General features: G+C 43.0%; 1 protein-coding gene and 1 pseudogene across 1 annotated transcript; one reads left to right on the top strand and one right to left on the bottom strand.

Annotated features, from left to right (window-relative positions):
• Positions 1 to 5,589: 5,589 nt before the first annotated feature.
• On the bottom strand, positions 5,590 to 9,190 carry LOC117447093 (uncharacterized). The gene is made up of 6 exons (XM_034083698.1): positions 8,973 to 9,190; positions 8,631 to 8,779; positions 8,413 to 8,477; positions 8,065 to 8,169; positions 6,216 to 6,314; positions 5,590 to 5,998 (listed from the first exon to the last, which is right to left on the bottom strand). Exons 1-6 carry the CDS (start codon positions 9,081 to 9,083, stop codon positions 5,787 to 5,789), a joined length of 741 nt encoding a protein of 246 aa, XP_033939589.1. The 5' UTR covers positions 9,084 to 9,190; the 3' UTR covers positions 5,590 to 5,786.
• Positions 9,191 to 14,620: 5,430 nt separating this feature from the next.
• LOC117446129 (adenosine receptor A1-like) lies at positions 14,621 to 17,385 on the top strand (annotated as a pseudogene).
• The last annotated feature ends 2,269 nt before the right edge of the window (positions 17,386 to 19,654 follow it).

Raw genomic sequence — 19,654 nt, 5'->3', positions numbered from 1 at the left:
TAAAGGCCTGGATGGCGTGTAATTTCCTTAAACTCAATGAAGGAAAAACAGAAGTAATGGTTTTTGGTGGCACCACTGACACCGCTTCTGTAGACCTGGGTCCCTTGAATCAGTACACCAAGCCCACCGTTACGAACCTTGATATTAAAATGGACCGTGAACTCAAACTTGAGAGTCAGATTAAGTCGGTGGTAAAAAACGAGCTTTTATCACCTGAGGCAGCTAGCGAAAGTAAAACCTTTTCTCTCCAGACAGCAGTTTGAGACAGTAATCCATGCCTTTGTCACCACCCGGCTGGACTACTGTAACTCTCTCTACATGGGGGTCAGTGGGTCCTCGCTCGCACGACTACAGCGGGTGCAAAATGCTGCAGCAAGGCTCTTAACTGGCACACGGAAGTTTGACCACATTTCCCCTGTTTAGCTTCTCTCCACTGGCTGCCAATTTATTTTAGGATCCATTTTAAAATTCTTTTATTTACTTTTAAATCCCTAAATGGCATGACCCCACCAAACCTTGCTGAGCTGCTACAGCACTACACGCCGAACCGCCCTCTCAGGTCAGCGGACCAACTGCTCCTGAATGTGCCTAAAACAAGGTCAAAGCTCAGAGGGGACCGTTGCTTCTCTGTAGCGGCTCCCAAACTGTGGAACGCTCTGCCCCTGGAGATCAGACAGGCCTCCACACTGCCTGCTTTTAAATCGCTTCTTAAAACCCACCTCTTCTCCTTAGCGTTTTAACATTTGGCGTTTCAACATCTTTTAGAGTGTTGCTTTTTTGCATTTTGCATTTGTCACATTTGATCTGGATGAGTGCTGCAGAATGCCGTTTTTATAAGGGATGTATGTGTGTGTCTTTCATATTAAACATGATCGCTGGTAGATAGCCACAGAAGATGTAACACAGTTTAATCTGGGCGGATCCCATTTTCCCTGGGCGAATCACAGTTTACCTGAGAGGATCACAGTTTAACACAGCTGAAGACTTCTCCACGCTGCTTTCAAACTCTGAGTAAAGAACATGTGCTTCACTTGGAGGCTGTCTGAAGGTGTACACAGGTCTCAGATGGACTTGGTATCACATTAAGAACGATATTCAGTAATAAGTCTGCCAACAATAGCTGGTTTAAATGATTTATTGGAGCTCGCAATGTTTTGAACAGACATCCCCAGTCAACTCGTTTTTCTTTTTGTAGTCCTCGCTGTTCGCGTCCGGATATCGCCATCGTAACCACAACCTCACACACTGAATGTGCCTCAAAGTGTTCCTATCCAGCCAAATATACCAAAAGATTTATGTAAACGACAGAAGAAGCGATCGAAATTAGTGATGGGAATTCCGGCTCTTCTTGGTGAGCCGGATCATTTGGCTCGGCTCACCAAGAAGAGCCGGCTCTTTCGGCTCCCAAACGGCTCTTCAGTTTACCACATATTATACCTTTTAATTAAATCAAATGAAGCCCTGTTTTGACTAATTATATGTGTACATATATATCACTTAAATTATTCAATACAACCTTTGTACTGAAGTATTCCAAAGTAAAAAGTACATGTTTAATATAAATGATTTGCTGTGGCCAATTGTTTTCATTGCATTTACAGAGCCGTGTAACTCTCTGATACCACCCAATGAATGCATTGACTTGCTTGTAGAACCACGCTACACAAAACAGATAGCAACACCTATAAAAACTATTTAAAAAAAGGGGCTACTGTATCGACCTATATAAAGTATATAAATATAGTTTTTTTTTCAAAATACCAAAAAGATCCTGAATTTTAGCCATGCCTCATTTCGCTCCATTTGCTCTTTCCAGTGCTGTTTTTGCAGGGGGCTGATTCTGTGAGCTGCAGCTGACCACGCCCCTGCAGGAGAGGGGAGCGTGCTTTGAGATCAGCTGCTGGGCTGTCAGAAGAGGGGGAGACAAATAGATCTTCGTCCTCCGTGTTTTATCCTTATAGAAGTAAGAAGAGAAGTAATGGGGCAGAAACCCTCCTTTTTACACAGCGGTCCAGACATAGACATCAAACGGCGACACATATTCAGTGTGCACTGCAGTTACTTTGGCATTAGGGCAGGGATATCTAGATACTCTCCAAGGCTTGACATCATGAATTGTGCTACTTTTAAAGCAAGCAACGACGTTTTCAAATCTGTATTCAAAAAGCTCCTCAAAAACACTATTGAAGCAGTTCCTGCCGTTGCTACGTTAGTTCAAACAGTAACAACGGACTACTTTTCTTAGCGGATGCATGTCAATTTAAATCAATACAACTATTTTTTAAATCAATAAAATCATTTTCTAAATCCATAAAAGCATTTCAATTAGGGATGCACGATAATTATCGGTCCGATATTAGGAATTATGACGTCATCCCGATAAACCCGATACCAGTATTAATAGCCCCGATAATATACAATATATTTTTTGGGTAAAAAAAAAGAAAAAAATACTGCGGTGTGGGTGGATTGGGATGAGGGGCGCTTGTTTTTCACTCGGCTCCTCCAGTTTTGCCAGTACTGTGGTATTAGTGGTTTAGGAAGAGGGGAGTTCTTCACAAATCCAGCGCTCCCTAATACTTCGAACCTGATCAGTCACCTGAAACATCGCCATCGCTACGATGGTGTGTTAAAAGCGTATGAAGACAATAATACAATACAAAGTGTGTGTGTGTGTGTGTGTGTGTGTCTGTGTCTGCGCGCGCGTGTTGGAGCTATGTGCAACTCAAGGCATATGCTCGAACCGGAGCTGCCTGGACGCTGCAATCATGTTGCTGAGTGTGCTGACTTTTCGTACAATGTCCCACTGTCTGGCTTCCTGCATAAAGTCAAGTGATCGGCGCAGTTGTGGCGAAATGTCGCTCCTCTGTTGTCATTTAAACAGCTCCTTATATCCAGATGGCCAGTCGGTGCCTGCCGGTGAGCGTGGAAGTGTGGTCTGCCACAAGCGGGCGGCAGGAGCGGGGCTGTCAGCATCAGCTTGTAGATGGTATTTTAAACTCGATGCGCTCTGAAACTACGGGGCGGCCAAGGTAAAAAAATACACATGCGTTAATCGCGTTCAAATATTTAGTGGCGTAATTTTTTTTTGTATTATCGGTTATCGGTATCGGTCTTGAGAAGCAGGAAGTTATCGGTATCGGTATCGGTTTCAAAAAACCAATATCGTGCATCCCTAATTTCAATTAATATTGGGAGTCATATCGTTACTTTGTTGAGAATGTGGCCGTGTAATAATCGGGATAATGTGCACATTGCATAATGTGCCTTCAAGCCGATCTCGATCCCTCCGCAAAACAAAAAAAAACCCGGCTCGTTCGCGGGCGAGAGCCGGCTCCCGTCGTTCACTTAAAAGAGCTGGCTATTTGAGCCGGCTCGTTCGCGACCGACACATCACTAATCGAAATGTGTATTTCAGTCGAAGGCCACGTCTCCACATCTGTCAACCAGTTGATCGGGGAACCAGTTAAACCGGAACACAGGCAGGGAGTCAGGGAGTAAGCGAGGCGGTCAGCGTAGATACAGGCAGGGTCGGATAACAGGCCAGACAGGATAGTCGAGGGACAGGCAGGATCAGGGAACAGGCAGAGCAGGCAGATCGAGGACAGGCAGGGTCGGAACCGGGTAGGCCATCTAGTTTCAAACGCGGGAAAGACAAGCATGAGGCAAAGTACAATCTGGCAAAGAGTGTGTGTAAGGAGCGGGTTAAAATACTGGCAGAAGCTAATGCGTGCAGAAGAGAAAGAGAGTGAGCTAACGAGTGGGTGTGGAAAACAGGTGAGACAGGTGAATGGAAAACTACTGGTGAATGATGGAGCAGACTATGACAATCGGGACCGCTTCCTACGGGTGGAAATCCCTCTCTGGTAAGACCTCTTCTGGATTGTTTATTGTGCAGAGAAAAGTAGAAAATAGTATGGTCAGGGATTTAGTATTATCTTATGCTTAAACATCATGCAGTTGTGGTACTTTGAGGAGTTTTAGATCATGAAAATGCCTTGTATTTGTATAATGCCAAAAAGGCTTTGGTTAACATAGTGAGTAGATAATACATTTCATTTTTTTACATCAAATTATTCCTTTTGTTTCACTGGTCAGATCACAAAAATAAATGTGTATTTGTTGATTGTACATTTACTGTTTTCTTAGGTACAAAAGGACTGTGACGCAGAGACATTCTTGCCTTGTGGTCGCAGCATGTTGGCTTGTTGCAATACCACTGAGTTTTGTTCCCATGCTTGGATGGTACAACCATGACACCCTGTCTCAGTCAGTAAACTCCACCATTACCTGTGAGTTTATTGCTGTCATCCCCATTTCATACCTGTTTTACTTCAGCTTTATTCTCTGCACCCATCACTCTGTTGGTGATGACCGCTCTTTACGGCTACATCTTCTGCACCATCCGAGGAATCCTTCGAGATAAACCAGGCAACGGGGCCCAGAAACAGTGTCAGAAGTACCTGAAGAAAGAGAAACAGCTGGCAGGATCTCTGTCCCTGGTCCTGGCTCTGTTTGCCTAGTCCTGGCTCCCTATCCACATTATAAACTGCATTACGTATACTTCCGTGGGAAGAATACAATACCAGTTGTATATGTGGGGGAAACTTCTGAAGCAATTGGAGTCAGGACTCAAAGAGACACGATGGAGAGCTGGAGCTTTGATGGCAAACACTGATGGTTTATTTGGAGCTTCGGCCGGAGAATTCACAAGACATGTCACGGGCCACGATCTGACCACACGGTTGAGTTGCCACAACCAATTCTGAAGAACCTTCCTGTAGATCCAAGTGTTAACTAGTTCAGAGTGTAATAATCAACATTCTTCAATAGATAGACTAAACAGCTGGTGAAACTGAATCACATTTGTTGTCGCTTATGGCTCGGGGTCATCCAAACCCCGAGAACGATGTGTTCCAGGTGTCCCACAACAATAAATATCTCTGACCGAGAATTGCCCGGTCATAAACTGGTAACAACAACAACTTGCTCGAGCAGCCCCTCCTTAAGGGAGATAGCGGTTGGGCATCTGCGTCAGAGGGCAAAACATGTATACAGAATTATTCCCTGACAGTATATATCCATGTTGGCTTTCTCTCAGGATGATTTTATATCCTTTTTGTGATCCCTTCATTTTTCATCCAGTGCCATCATATAGTATGTGTCATATTGCCTTTAGCATTTTCTTTTTTAATGCTAAATAGCTTCTTTAAAATATTTATTTTTATAATCTTATAAACTTATTTCTGAGATTGTTTATGTTCGCACCACCAGACACCAAATCTAATTCCTTGTAAACGTACCTCGCAATAAACCTGATTCTGATTTTGGTGTACGATAAAACTAATGACATTACAATGAACCTCAGCTGTATTTTGTGTTTACAGCTAATGATGAATTAAATGGACATCAGGCAGTATTAAAGAAGGCTTGAAACTAGCGATTAAGACCACATAAACAATAAAAGGTTTAATGAGGTTAGAAATAAAGTAAGATTTAGGGACTTTTTCAAAGACTTAAATACAATTAGAGATGTTCTGCAACCAGTAGGTCCCCCCCTGTTAGTCATTAGAAAGAATGCAAGGGCACTTTCCTGTGAGCATGCAGATATTCACATGTTTTTATTAGCTCAAACAAACACTAGTATGGCCGTACACTTTTGGTCTTCTTTAAAGATACACCTTGAAAACATATTCAAACAATGCTTTATGTCTGGTCTCACATCTCATAGCTTTTGCTGAGACATTGGGGGTCTTTATTCAAAGTGATTCAATCCAATTTGGCGATCAAGGGGGACATTCATTTACAGGTAGGGAGCCTGATATGTAAGCCATAAAATGAATGTAAAACAAACAAAAGAAACCATCAGGGAAGTATTTGAGGAGCAACTCTCTGATACATTTAAACACATCTAGATTCACGTTTGACAGTCTTGCAAAGAACACGGAATATATTTCATCAGGGTTTATGTCATCCTCCGACTTGCAGTTTGTATAGTCTGTATAGGAAGAGAGGCATATTCAAAAAGTGAAAATGAGAGTCAAAACAAATACAGCACATATTGAATTTAGGGCAACATTGTATACAAACTTATTTAAAAAAAAGGATATGTAACATCCCCGTGCTCATACTGCCTATTTTTAATCAACCACACATATTTATATGATTATTCAAGTCCTTATCTTATCTTAAACCTGATAGGTTTAAAGTCTCACCATAATCTGAGTTGAAAAGCTGAGGCTTGGCCCAGCCGAGACACTCTGCCTGTGTCTCAAACACCTTCATCTCCTCAGCACTGACGGTCTTTCTCCTGCCTGTAGAGGAGGGAACATATGTCACATAAAAGCGTAATTTGTTGAGTGTTTTTCTTTTGGTGACTCCTTCTGGTTATTTCCCATATTGCAGAAAACATTTAATTCTAGTTCCCACGTGTTCATCCTGTGCAATACTTGGTAACCATGGCGACTTAAATGTTCTTCTTGCGCCATCAAAAGGTTGAGTTTCCATTTGTGCTTCTCATGGTTTATGACCAAAATATCTGCAACACTAATGACAAAACCAACAGTCTCAGCAGTTTCATGTGTTAAGTGCTAGTTAGCTAATGTTAGCATGCTAACCCTCTGAGATAGTAATCATTACACTTTACCTGCTTAACATCCGCATGTTCCCATCCTTACCTCAAAAATACAACCTCACAGAGCCACTAGTTTGTCATTCATTTCATCATCTAACTATCATAACAAATGTCTTCCTGCATTGGGTAATAGTTTCATTTGAACTCTTAGATGCACGAGTGACTGGACCCACATTCTTCCATAAGTGGGTCAAAAAGGACCCGTATTAGAAAAATAGGTGTTTTATGCAATATTTGTCATTTTGGTTATAACTTTCATATATTGAGTATTATATTTTGGTTCACACTAGAAATATTTTATATGAAATGTTTTACTATTTATAATTTTCGAAAAAAAAATTACATTTAGAAAAAAAACGTTTTGAACATATTCATGCAAAGATCCAACCCTCTCTTACCTGCCCTGCAGCTGAACGACCTATCCTACCTTTATTTCCTCCCACCTTGACTACTGTAACTCCCTTCTCTACGGCATCCGCTCCCCCTCCCTCGATAGACTCCAAATTGTAAAAAACGTAGCCGCCCGACTCCTCACACACTCCAGATCATGGCACACCAGTCCTCAAAGACCTTCATTGGCTTCCCGTCTCCCAACGCATCAATTACAAAATACTGGCCCTCCCCCTCCACCATCTGACACCCCCCCCCCTATCTCACTGGTCTTCCCACCCCCTACCAACCCCCGCGGTCCCTCATATCCACCTCAGCCGGTCTCCTGTCCCCCCCCAAGTCCAAACTAGGCAGCATTGGGGACAGAGTCCCTCCCCCGAGATCTCCGCTATTCTGAGACTCTCACAGTATTCCAGTCCCTTTTCAAAACTCATCTCTTCTCCTCTGTCTACTCATAGCCCGCACTCCATCAATCCATGCTGGTTGATCAAGTTTGATAGTCCTATACCCCCCACCCTAACCTTCCCTTATATTGTAAAGCGATTTTGAGTCCTTGAAAAGCCCTATAAAAATATAATGTATTATTGTTATTATTATACTGACAGGTATCATATCTTGCTGTGTAAAATAATCTTCCTGAGAGGTGTCACTTGTGATGTAGTCTGTGTGGTTTACAGTGAATGTATTCCTGACAGCAACAGGTGATAAGAATCAAAGGTTCCCATAGGATTCCATAGAAAATGCATGCGGGTCATTGTTGACCCACTTATGGAAGCTTGGGGTACAATTTCTTAAAATGTATAGAATTTCAATTTAAAATTTGAATGGCATGACATCCAACACATGTTTTTTGAGGAATAGCTGGAATATGAAATGATAAACATTTTTAATTACAAAGATACTTCAAGAAAACCGGGTCAAAAAAGACCCACTTATGCATCTAAAGGTTAAGCTATATCTTAATGTGTATCACCTCAATTGAAAATATTATTACATAGTTTTTCATTTTAGTTTACATTTTTAAATGTTTTTCTTCTTACTGAAGAGCAATATGCAGGCAGCAGATTGCTTCAAAACGACACAGTCAGGACAGCCACTCTGCAGCAACACCACTGGTTCATCAAATGGGCGATCTGTTGCAAACACTTAAAGCATATGGATGGTAATAATTAAATAATTTACAAGACAACTATCACTTTATAATCACACTACATCTTATCCAGATGTTGAAAATATATATAACATACAGTAATTCAAATCATTGTTTGTTGATGATATTAAAACCACATTGTAGAACATGTAATATATTAAAAACAAGTCTTTAGTTTCAAAATAGGGATTTTAAGAAGATAATTAAAGAGCATTGGTCCATTAAACAAACATCTTACTGCCAGTGGATGTGCTGTTCCCATACACAAATCCATCTCCAGATGCGTTAAAGCATGTTCCAACCCTGAAAAGCATGTTTTAAAGATTTAACTGAAAGAACATCCGCACAAGACATGTTGATGTATGATGCACAAATATTAAGTAGACAAATACAGAGTGATATGCATCAGATTCATGTGGATAATGAACCACAATAACAGTAAATAAAGTTGCTTACACTTTACCCTTGTAGTTGTCAATGAATGTGTTCGGTGTCTCTGTAGAGGTAATGTCCACTTCAACACTTGGCCAAAAAACATACCTCATAAGTAATGACCACAAACATATCTCAGAGGACATGGCTATGACTCGCCAATTCCCAGTCAACTGAAATAAGATATATGATATATGTCAAATGCATGTTTCCTTTATGTTTCAAGATGCAACTTAAGCAGTGAGGATGTTGCTTGCCCAGGGAAAAAGAAATGTAGCACAAATCGGTACAGTATATTCAACCTAGATCTGTCTAATAAAACTAAGAAAAATGCAAAGGGAGTTATAAATGTGAAAAGAGACTTACATCTGGAGCCTTGTCCACTGGCTGCAGCAGCTTCTCACAGGCCAGCAGCGCAGGCTGGCACACTGAGGAGAGACTCAGCACAAGAGTAGCGACACAGAGAGTCTTCATCATGGCTGTGATTCCTCTTCATCGCTCTCAGGTCAGTGTTATAAAGATATCACTGACCAATTAATTATGTGCAATATGCATCCACCCTGTCTGAATGGGTTCAAACTGCACTGATGTAACCCAGAGTGTAAGCATAACGGGAAATCCTTCATGTTTACTTATTACACAAACTGAAATGCAAATACTGCAGGGTTAATTATTTCAAATTTGTGTCACAACCACACGACTAGTAGCGTGTCCTAAATCCATGATACACGGTGATGTAAGGACATTGATTTGAGTATACTTCATGTTGTCACATTTCCAGACAGTTTACTGTCATAGTATTAACTGACTACAAGGAGAGTTGTCATATACATTACGGCATGTTTACGACAGTTACAGTAAGTGGGGGTGGCGAGAGAACCACCGGAGGCAGCAATAAAGAGTCCTGTTAAATAACCAACTGTTCCGTTGTCTGTTAATATCCAAGATATTACATGGTGTCAGAAGTGGTCGAGGATGGCAAAGTTTCAACCACCAGAGAGTCTTTGTTTCGAGAAACCCGCCGAATGGTCAGACTGGAAGAAACGGTTTACACGGTACAGGACAGCTACTAAGTTGGACAAAGAAGAAGGTCCAGTTCAAGTAAGCACGCTGGTGTATGCGCTCGGGAAGGAAGCAGAGAACATTCTCAGCTCTTTTACCTACGGGGAAGAGGAAAATGAGTCGCAGTATGATGTTGTACTGGCGAAATTTGACGCTTATTTCATCCAGAGACGCAACGTTATACATGAACGGGCATGTTTCAACCAGAGAGTGCAGCGCGCGGGAGAGCGCGCAGAGACATTCATCCGCGCACTATATGAGCTGTCGGAACATTGCAACTTCGGAACGGCTCGTGAGGAAAACATAAGAGACAGAATCGTGGTGGGAATTCTAGACAAGGATCTGTCTCAGAGGCTACAGCTGATCCCTAACCTCACTCTGGAGATGACGGTACAAGAGGCGCGTCAATCAGAGGAGGTAAAAGCTCAAGTTAACCAGCAGGGAGAGCGGGCTTACGTCGTGCAGGAAGTAGCACAACGGCATAGCAGAGGTGCAACACAGAAGTGGCGGCATCCACAGAGAGAGAGGCGCCAGGAGAGAGAGAGTGAGAATGACCACAGGAAGTGCTGGCGGTGCGCAAAATGCCACACAGCCAGCAGGATGACTGCCCAGCAAGGAGGTCTACTTGCAATAATTGTGGGAAAAGTGGACACTGGGAAAGGGTGTGCAAGAGCAAGCAGGTTAGAGAAGTGACTGAGGGTGAGGGATCAGAAGATGGACAGTATTATTATCTGGGCTCAGTTAATAGCATGCCTCACAATGATAATGAATGGACAGTCACATTAGAGATTGGCAGCTCACCTGTAGAATTTAAAATAGATACTGGAGCCGATTGTAGTATCATAAGCGAAACTGTGTACAAAACACTGGAGCCAAAAAGGGTTCTACAGAGGCCAAAGAAGGTGCTGAGTGGTCCCGGGGGTGGATTGAACTGTTTAGGGCAGTTTATAACTCAGACCAGCTACAAGGGGAAAACATACACATGCAGGCTCTATGTCATTAGAGGGCAGAGTGTGAATAACCTACTCAGCAGGCCAGTAGCTGTAGCTATGGGGTTAGTAAAGCGAGTGGGCGAGGTCAACACCAGTGAACAGGAGTTTGGCTTACTGAAAACACAGCCTGTGAAGATAGCTCTAAAGGACAATAACCAGCCCTATGCAGTATGCACAGCACGCCGGGTCCCCATACCGCTCCTGGGTGCAGTGAAAGAGGAGTTGGAGAGGATGGAAGCCAACGACATAATTGAAGCCGTGACTGACCCAACAGAGTGGTGCGCACCCATGGTGCCAGTCCAGAAAAAGTCTGGAAAAACACGCATCTGTGTGGACTTAAAGAAGCTTAATAAGGCTGTCAAAAGGGAGAGATTCATCTTGCCGACATCAGAGGGGATGATAGCTCAGCTCAGCGGCTCCACCGTCTTCTCATCACTTGACGCAGCGTCAGGGTTCTGGCAGATCCCACTGGACAAAGACAGCCAGAGGTTGACCACCTTCATCACGCCGTACGGAAGGTACTGTTTTAAACATCTTCCCTTTGGGATAAGCAGCGCACCTGAGATATTTCAGAGGAAGATGGTAGAGACGCTGGAAGGGCTGGATGGCGTTGCCGTCTACATGGACGACATCATCATCCATGGCAGCAACACCAGCGAACATGATGAGCGGCTGCAGAAGGTTCTGGATCGGCTGGAGTCTGCAGGCCTGAAGCTGAACAATGAGAAGTGTGTGCTGAGAAAGGAGGAGCTGCACTTCCTGGGTCAGGTGATCAACAAAGATGGTGTACGACCCGACCCGGCCAAAGTGTCTGCAGTCAGAAAACTTGAACCACCAGAAAACGTGCAGGAACTAAAGAGAGCACTCGGCATGATCAACTACCTTGGGAAATATATTCCAGACCTCGCCACAGTGGGCCAGCCACTATATGCACTGTTAAAAGCAGACTCAGTGTGGATGTGGGGTCCGGCGCAACAAGCAGCCTTTGAGCGAGTTAAAGAGCTCCTCACAACGTCACCTACCCTGGTGTACTATGATGTTAACAGGAGCACAGTGGTCTCAGCAGACGCAAGCAATTATGGGATAGGTGGTGTCCTGCTGCAGCTCCATGGCGAGGACTGGAGACCGGTAGCATACTGCTCAAGGCGACTGAGCGACGCTGAAACCAGGTACGCTCAGATAGAGAAGGAGTGCCTGGCGAGCGTGTGGGCGTGTGAGAGGTTTCAGATGTATCTCTACGGCCTACCAGCATTCAAACTGATTACGGATCACAAACCCCTCATCCCACTGATGAACTCCAGGGATCTCGACAATGTGCCACTCCGCTGCCAGCCACTCCGCTGCCAGCGACTCCTCATGCGGTTGATGAGGTTCAACCCGGAGGCTGAGTATGCGCCGGGGAAAACCCTGGTGGTGGCAGACACACTGTCCAGGAGCCCACAGAAAGATAAGGAGCTCAGTAGAGACACAGACGTGGAGTGTTACGTAGCAGCTGTGATGAGCAGCATTACAGCATCGCCGAAAAAGATAGACAGCATCCGTGCAGAGACGGCAGCGGACGAGCAGCTCCAAGAAGTGATCAGGTACATACAAGCGGGGTGGCCTGAACACCTAGCACACATAAACACCTGTGTTAGGGAGTACTTTCCCGTTAGGAACGAACTGTCTATGCATGATGGGATAGTGACCAGAGGGAGTAGAATAGTGATACCAGGGAGATTGAGGTCAGAGATACTAGAACGCATACATGAGGGCCATCAAGGTCTTAACAAGTGCAGAGACAGGGCCAACACTTCGGTGTGGTGGCCTGGCATAGCCACACAGATCACACACAAAGTCGAGAACTGCATGTACTGTCGTGAGCAGAGGAGAGCACAGAACAGAGAGCCTCTCCTGTCAACACCTCTCCCAGACAGGCCGTGGAAGAGAATTGGCATAGATTTATGTGAACATGAGAGAGAGAGTTACCTAGTCATAGCTGACTACTACTCTAGATACCTGGAGATACTCCACATGCCTACCACGACTAGTGCACATGTGATCTTGAAGCTGAGAGCCACGTTTGCCCGGCACGGAATACCGGAGCAGGTTGTCAGTGACAACGGACCGCAGTTCAGCAGCGATGTCTTCAGAGGCTTTGCCTGTGACATGGACTTTACGCACACAACCTCTAGTCCCCACAACCCACAAGGAAACGGTTATGCTGAACGTGCAGTCCAAACGGCAAAGGGGATTCTGAGACAAAAGGACCCCCTACTTGCTTTAATGGTTTACCGTTCTTCTCCACACAGCAGTACGGGTGTCAGTCCGGCAGAGCTCCTAATGGGCAGGAAAATCAGGACGACGCTGCCCACTCTGGCCAAGAACCTGCAACCAAAGTGGCCGAGCAGACATCACATCAGAGCTCGAGATGCTGCGGAGAAGAGCAAACAGGCCTTCTACTATAACAAGCGCCATGGCGTGAGAGAGCTCACACCACTGCAGCGAGGAGACCATGTTCTCACCATACTGGACAATCAAAAGACCTGGTCCACACCTGCAGTAGTGGCAGGTGAGAGTGTTACACAGAGGTCTTATCTCATCGAGACGGAGCAGGGTGCTCTGTACAGACGTAACCGTCGACATCTCTAAGCGGTGCCCGTAGCGGGGCCTCCAGCGAACGACGACACAAATCCCAGGAATAACACACCAGACATTCAGATGAGCCCAGAACATGGCTCGCCTGGTCCAACAAGGAACACTGATGGACTGATCCAAACCAGGTCTGGTAGACCTGTTAGACCTGTCCAGAGACTTGACCTGTGAGGGGACAGTTCAATAACAAAAAAAAAAGGGTGTTGTTATTGTAAAAAAAAAAGAGAGAAAAAAAAGGAGAGATGTCATAGTTATTGATGTGTTGATATTGTTAAAGAAAGATATCTAAGTTATTGATATGTGTTGAATTGTTAGAGAAAATATATCTAAGTTATTGATATGTGTTATATTGTTAAAAGGGAAAAAGGGAGATGTCATAGTATTGTTAACTGACTACAAGGGGAGTTGTCATATACGTTACGGCATGTTTACGACAGTTACAGTAAGTGGGGGTGGCGAGAGAACCACCGGAGGCAGCAATAAAGAGTCCTGTTAAATAACCAACTGTTCCGTTGTCTGTTAATATCCAAGATATTACATTTACATTCTTCAAAAACGCTGCACACTATACTCCAAAAATGAAAGGCACAAAAAGAAAACGTGGATCTACTAGAGCTGAAACAAAATAAAACATATATTACCTATAAATGATGGTCAATCAAAAACATTGTGATAAAACATAGTGTGACATTTATAGAAGAAATGCTCCAAAAGTAGGATCTGGATCTGGAAAATAAATATCTTGTAGAATTATCAGCTCTATGACTGTTAACTTATAGTATAAATACTTATTAACTATTTGTTTTATTATTTATATACTATTAGAGCGTTGAAAAATGGGGCCTTTTTAGAAAAGTCAACATGCTTGAAATATGGTTTTGTATTTTTTGGTTTTGAGAGGTATGTGAGTGCACCTCAAATGACGCAGAGTGCACTGGAAACTAAAAGTATCCTGACTAAAGGAAAATGAATTTCTTGCTTAAATGTTTACCAGAATGCAATGCACCACCTAATCGGCATAAACACGACATCATCTACACTTGTCAAGATGCTTTATACCAGTGGTTCTGTTTGGATGTATAGCACACTATTCAATGAAGGATGTGGTTGTGTGGCTTCCTCTGTTCTGGCCAGATAGCTTGTTATTTGACACAAATATAACCCACCTCAACTGTGGTTGGATCTTACTTGCAGACTAAATTCACTTTAAATATATTATTAAAATAACTGTTGACAGGCTAAGCACTTCCTTAAAGTTTTCACAAGAGCACATTCCTGCTTCGACAAACACTATAGACAATAGACCATCAGCTATCAAACATTAGTCAGAGAGGAAGCACAATGGATGTGGAGGAAATTATCTACACGTTTTTTGAAGTGCTCATTGCTGTTAGCTGCTGTCTTGGTAATATGTTGGTGATTTTGGCGCTGTGGACCAGTAAAAGCATTCAGGAGCCCACCTTCAGTCTTATCGTCAGTCTGGCTGTGGCTGACTTTCTGGTCGGCTGCGTTGCCATACCGATGGCTGTGGTGGTGGACGGACGAGTGCCCACTTCATTTCATGGCTGTGTCTTCATCAGCTGTGTGGTCGTCCTGTTGACTCTGGTCTCAGTTTTGTCCCTCACGGCTATTTCTGTGGACCACTTCCTCCGGGTGCATATCCCTCTCTGGTAAGACCTCTTCTGGATTGTTTATTGTGCAGATAAAAGTATAAAATAGCATTGCCAGGGTCAGGGGTTTAGTATTATCTTATGCTTAAACATCATCTGATATTCTGAACAATCTGTGCTGTTGTATTTGCTGTAAAGTGTCTCTACTGTAGGCTATTTTTATTTTATGTACAGCACTTTGGCTCGACCACATTTTTTTTATAAATAGTGCTATATAAATAAAACTTGATTTGATTTGATTTGATCATGCAGTTGTGGTACTTTGAGGAGTTTTAGATCATGCAAATGCCTTGTATTTGTATAATGCCAAAAAGGCTTTGGTTAACATAGTGAGTAGATGATACATTCCATTTTTGTACATTAAATTATTCCTTTTGTGTCACTGGTCAGATCTCTCCTCATCCTCCTCGATCTCACTGCAGCTTTCGACACCGTCGATCACGGCATCCTCCTCCATCGTCTGCACTCCACCATCGGACTCTCTGACTCTCCCCTTGACTGGTTCAGATCTTACCTCACCGGGAGAACAGAGTACGTCTCCTTGGGCGAGGCAGAGTCGGGTACCCACAACATCACCTGTGTGTCCCTCAAGGATCAGTTCTCGGCCACACCCTCTTCACACTCTACATGCTCCCCCTTGGCTCTATCATCAGCCGACATGGAGTATCATTCCATTTCTACGCTGATGACACCCAACTGTACCTCAGGATCAACCCTACCTCCTCTACAGCCCTGCCTTCACCCACACTCACTGCCTGCCTGGAGGAGATACAGGCGTGGATGACGCAAAACTTCCTGAAACTCAACAGCTCCAAGACCGAAGCCATTATAGTTGGCACCCCACACCAGGTTCGGTCATCCACCATCACCACCATCACCTTCTCCGGCCAGGACATTACCCTCTCCTCAATAGTCACCAACCTGGGTGTGAAAATGGACGCCCATCGGACCTTTGAGGCCCACATTAAACAGCTGTGCAAGAACTCCTTTTACCACCTCAGGAACATCGCCAAACTCCGCCCCACACTCACTCTGTCTGATGCCGAAAAGCTGGTCCATGCCTTTGTCTCCTCCAGGCTGGACTACTGCAATGCACTCCTCATCGGGATCCCTAACAGAAGCATCCAGAAGCTCCAATACATTCAGAACAGCGCTGCTAGGATCCTGATGAGGGTGCGCAAATATGATCACATCACCCCCATCCTTAAAGCACTACACTGGCTACCCGTGGAACTGAGGATCGAATTCAAGGTCTCCGTCCTCACCCACCAGTGTGTCCATGGAACTGCCCCTCCCTACCTCAAGGAACTCCTCATCCCCCATACCTCCTTGCGGACCACCCGCTCCAGCAACTCCAACTTCCTCAAACCCCCCAGGACTAAGCTCCGTACTATGGGAGACCGGGCCTTCTGCTCGGCTGCTCCCAGCCTGTGGAATGCTCTCCCCGACCAAATGAGAGCATCACAGACCGTGGAGGCTTTTAAAAAAGGCCTCAAAACCCATCTCTTCAAAAGAGCCTTTGCCTAGACATTTTTATCACCCTTTTTATTTTATTTTTTTTATTGCTTTTTTAATTTTTTTTATTAATTCTACCGTGTTGTGTAATGTTCATTTATACTGTTCATGCTCACTACATGTAGCACTTCGGGATTTGCATTCAAATATGAAGTGCTTTATAAATGGAACTCATTATTATTATTATTATTATTATTATTATCACAAAAATAAATGTGTATTTGTTGATTGTACATTTACTGTTTTCTTAGGTACAAAAGGACTGTGACGCAGATACATTCTTGCCTTGTGGTCGCAGCATGTTGGCTTGTTGCAATACCACTGAGTTTTGCTCCCATGCTTGGATGGTACAACCATGACACCCTGTCTAAGTCAGTAAACTCCACCATTACCTGTGAGTTTATTGCTGTCATCCCCATTTCATACCTGTTTTACTTCAGCTTTATTCTCTGCACCCATCACTCTGTTGGTGATGACCGCTCTTTACGGCTACATCTTCTGCACCATCCGAGGAATCCTTCGAGATAAACCAGGCAACGGGGCCCAGAAACAGTGTCAGAAGTACCTGAAGAAAGAGAAACAGCTGGCAGGATCTCTGTCCCTGGTCTTGGCTCTGTTTGCCTAGTCCTGGCTCCCTATCCACATTATAAACTGCATTACGTATACTTCCGTGGGAAGAATAAAATACCAGTTGTATATATCCATGTTGGCATCCTGCTTTCTCATGCTAACTCGGCTGTAAACCCAGTTGTGTATGCGTTCAAAATAGAAAAGATCAAGTCAGCGTACCTAAAGCTCTGGAGACAGTATATCTCATGTGGAGAAATAAATCAAGGATCTCAGACAAGCCAGACAACAGACAATACTCCCAGTAGTAACTTGAACAGTGAGGCCAATAATAAGTGAAGGAAGATTTGTTTGCTTCTTTGTTGTAAGCTTATACTCATATTGTTACATCTAAAAGATCCATACATTTTCTTGGATGTATTTCATTTAGCTTTTGCATGTTTTTAGTTCAGAAATCTTTGTTTTTATAGTTTATCAGTGTTTTTTTATTTGATCAAAGCATTGTAATATGGACAAGACAATATGGACAAGATGGACAATATGGACAAGACATATGGACAAGACATCTGAAGCAGTTCACTCAATTCCTACGAACTGTCTTTTCCTGCGGCGAATGCTTCTTCGCAAAAATAATTAATCTTGATCGACTGGAAACTTCCTGCTTTGCACTAAAGTCAGAGGCAACTGTGTGAGACTGGTATTGTATGTAAACTTAAAATGTCTTTTTTTTCCATCTTATTTTTTTGTACAATACTGGAATACAGTGACCTTTTGGTATCCTGATTGCAAAATGCTGTTCAAAGTCTTCCCTTTCTCACCAAGCCCAAATATCTCAACATCTACTACATGAATTACATAGAATTTGGTACTCATGTTCATGTTTCTTTCAGGATGATTGAATCACTTTTCATCCAGTGCCATTATATCTAATGTATAAAATAAAACTAATGACATTACAATGAGCCTTAGCTGTACTTTGGGATTCCAGCTAAGCATTTATAAAATGAACATCAGGCAGTATTAAAGAAGGCTTGAAAATAGCAATTAAGATCACATAAACGTTAATAAAAGGTTCAATGAGGTTAGAAATAAAGTGTGTTCAGGGACTTTTTCTCAAAGACTTAAATACAATCAGAGCTTTGCTGCAACCAGGAGGTTCACCCCCTGTTGGTCATTATATAGAATGCAAGGGCACTTTCCAGTGAGCATGCATATATTCCAACTCAAGTCCTCCAACTCACACGACCAAATAGGTCGATTGTTCAGCAGCTTATTACGACCTACTGTATCGTCACGTTTTAAAGTTTAGCACCTCTAGTGGTCGTGTAAAGAAACAACAATTTGCGGCAATTGCAAACGCTCCGGAGGGTCGTTATGGTATATATGGTGTTAATGCGATGTGAAATCCGAAAACATGAAAATAAATAAAAAAATAATACTTTATTCCGAGTGTTCTTGCTTTTTTCTTTGAAAGTCATCACATAACGGCATTGTAATACACGGTTCGGCGGCTGCATTACATATTACACATCTGCCGTAGTTCTCTATTTATAGAGCTCTGATTAGAAAACCTTTGGACAAACTGGATATGCCGACGAAACTGAATATGTGACGTGGATCATAAATATATTAATGGGGACCTATCATGCAAAATGCACTTTGTGATGTCTTTTATACATAAATATGTGTCCCCGGTGCGTCGGGGAACTCACGCAGCGTCAGAAAATAAAACCCTCTCTCTTTTCCTCCGTACTCAAATCTTTTAAAAACGGGTGTACAACGAGCGGATACAGATTTGCTGCCGATCTGACGTCAAATCGGCGGCAGAAACAATGCCTGACGTGTTTGTGCGTAATCTCGTCTTTGTTTACATTAGCAAGCCTCGCTAACACTCAGAGCTAACCTGTACTGTAGAGCACATGTGTTTAAAAAGCAGGAAATAAAAAAAGGAACTCACCATGTGATAAACCTGCAAGAGAATAAGCATTTGAGCTCCATACTATTTCAGAAATAATCTTTGATGTGGTTTAGAACAGGATGGCGTTTTATCACAGCAGAATTTAACTTTATCTCCGGTAGAATTCTGATCAGGCATTAGCTCCGCCTCCTCTTTTTTTTTTTTAAGCTAAGGACCCAAAATCTGCGTTTCTCTAACAGGGCTGCAAAAGAGGGGTATGAGCAGTATGAGGCATGGCTACAATGGGTGAACTGTTTGGTATTTTAAGGAAAAAACTTCACAGACATGTTTTGTATAGGTATGGGCCTACAATATATTTTTCCAATATAGCATAATACAGTAGGTCCACTTTAAATTAAACAACATCTTCAATTTCTCTTCACACAATACGTCTCCTTGCAGTATCAATAGTAATTCGGCTGACTTTTATATTTGATCCAATTGCACAGCTGATAGAAAAGGACTTTTAAGATAAAAGTTTTTAAAGATATTACTGATTTTCTTTAAATGAAAGAATGTAAATACTGAGTTGAGAGAATAGTCAGGGGTTTTGGGTGATGGGAGACACATCTATGGAATCATAATTTCAATAGCTTACCATTAAATGACGGATATACCTCAGATATTAATGTGTAGAACTACAATATGTGA

Source organism: Pseudochaenichthys georgianus, chromosome 5 (genome assembly GCF_902827115.2).
Source record: "Pseudochaenichthys georgianus chromosome 5, fPseGeo1.2, whole genome shotgun sequence".
Classification (NCBI taxonomy): Eukaryota; Metazoa; Chordata; class Actinopteri; order Perciformes; family Channichthyidae; genus Pseudochaenichthys; species Pseudochaenichthys georgianus.
This window is presented reverse-complemented; position numbering and strand designations above follow the sequence as displayed.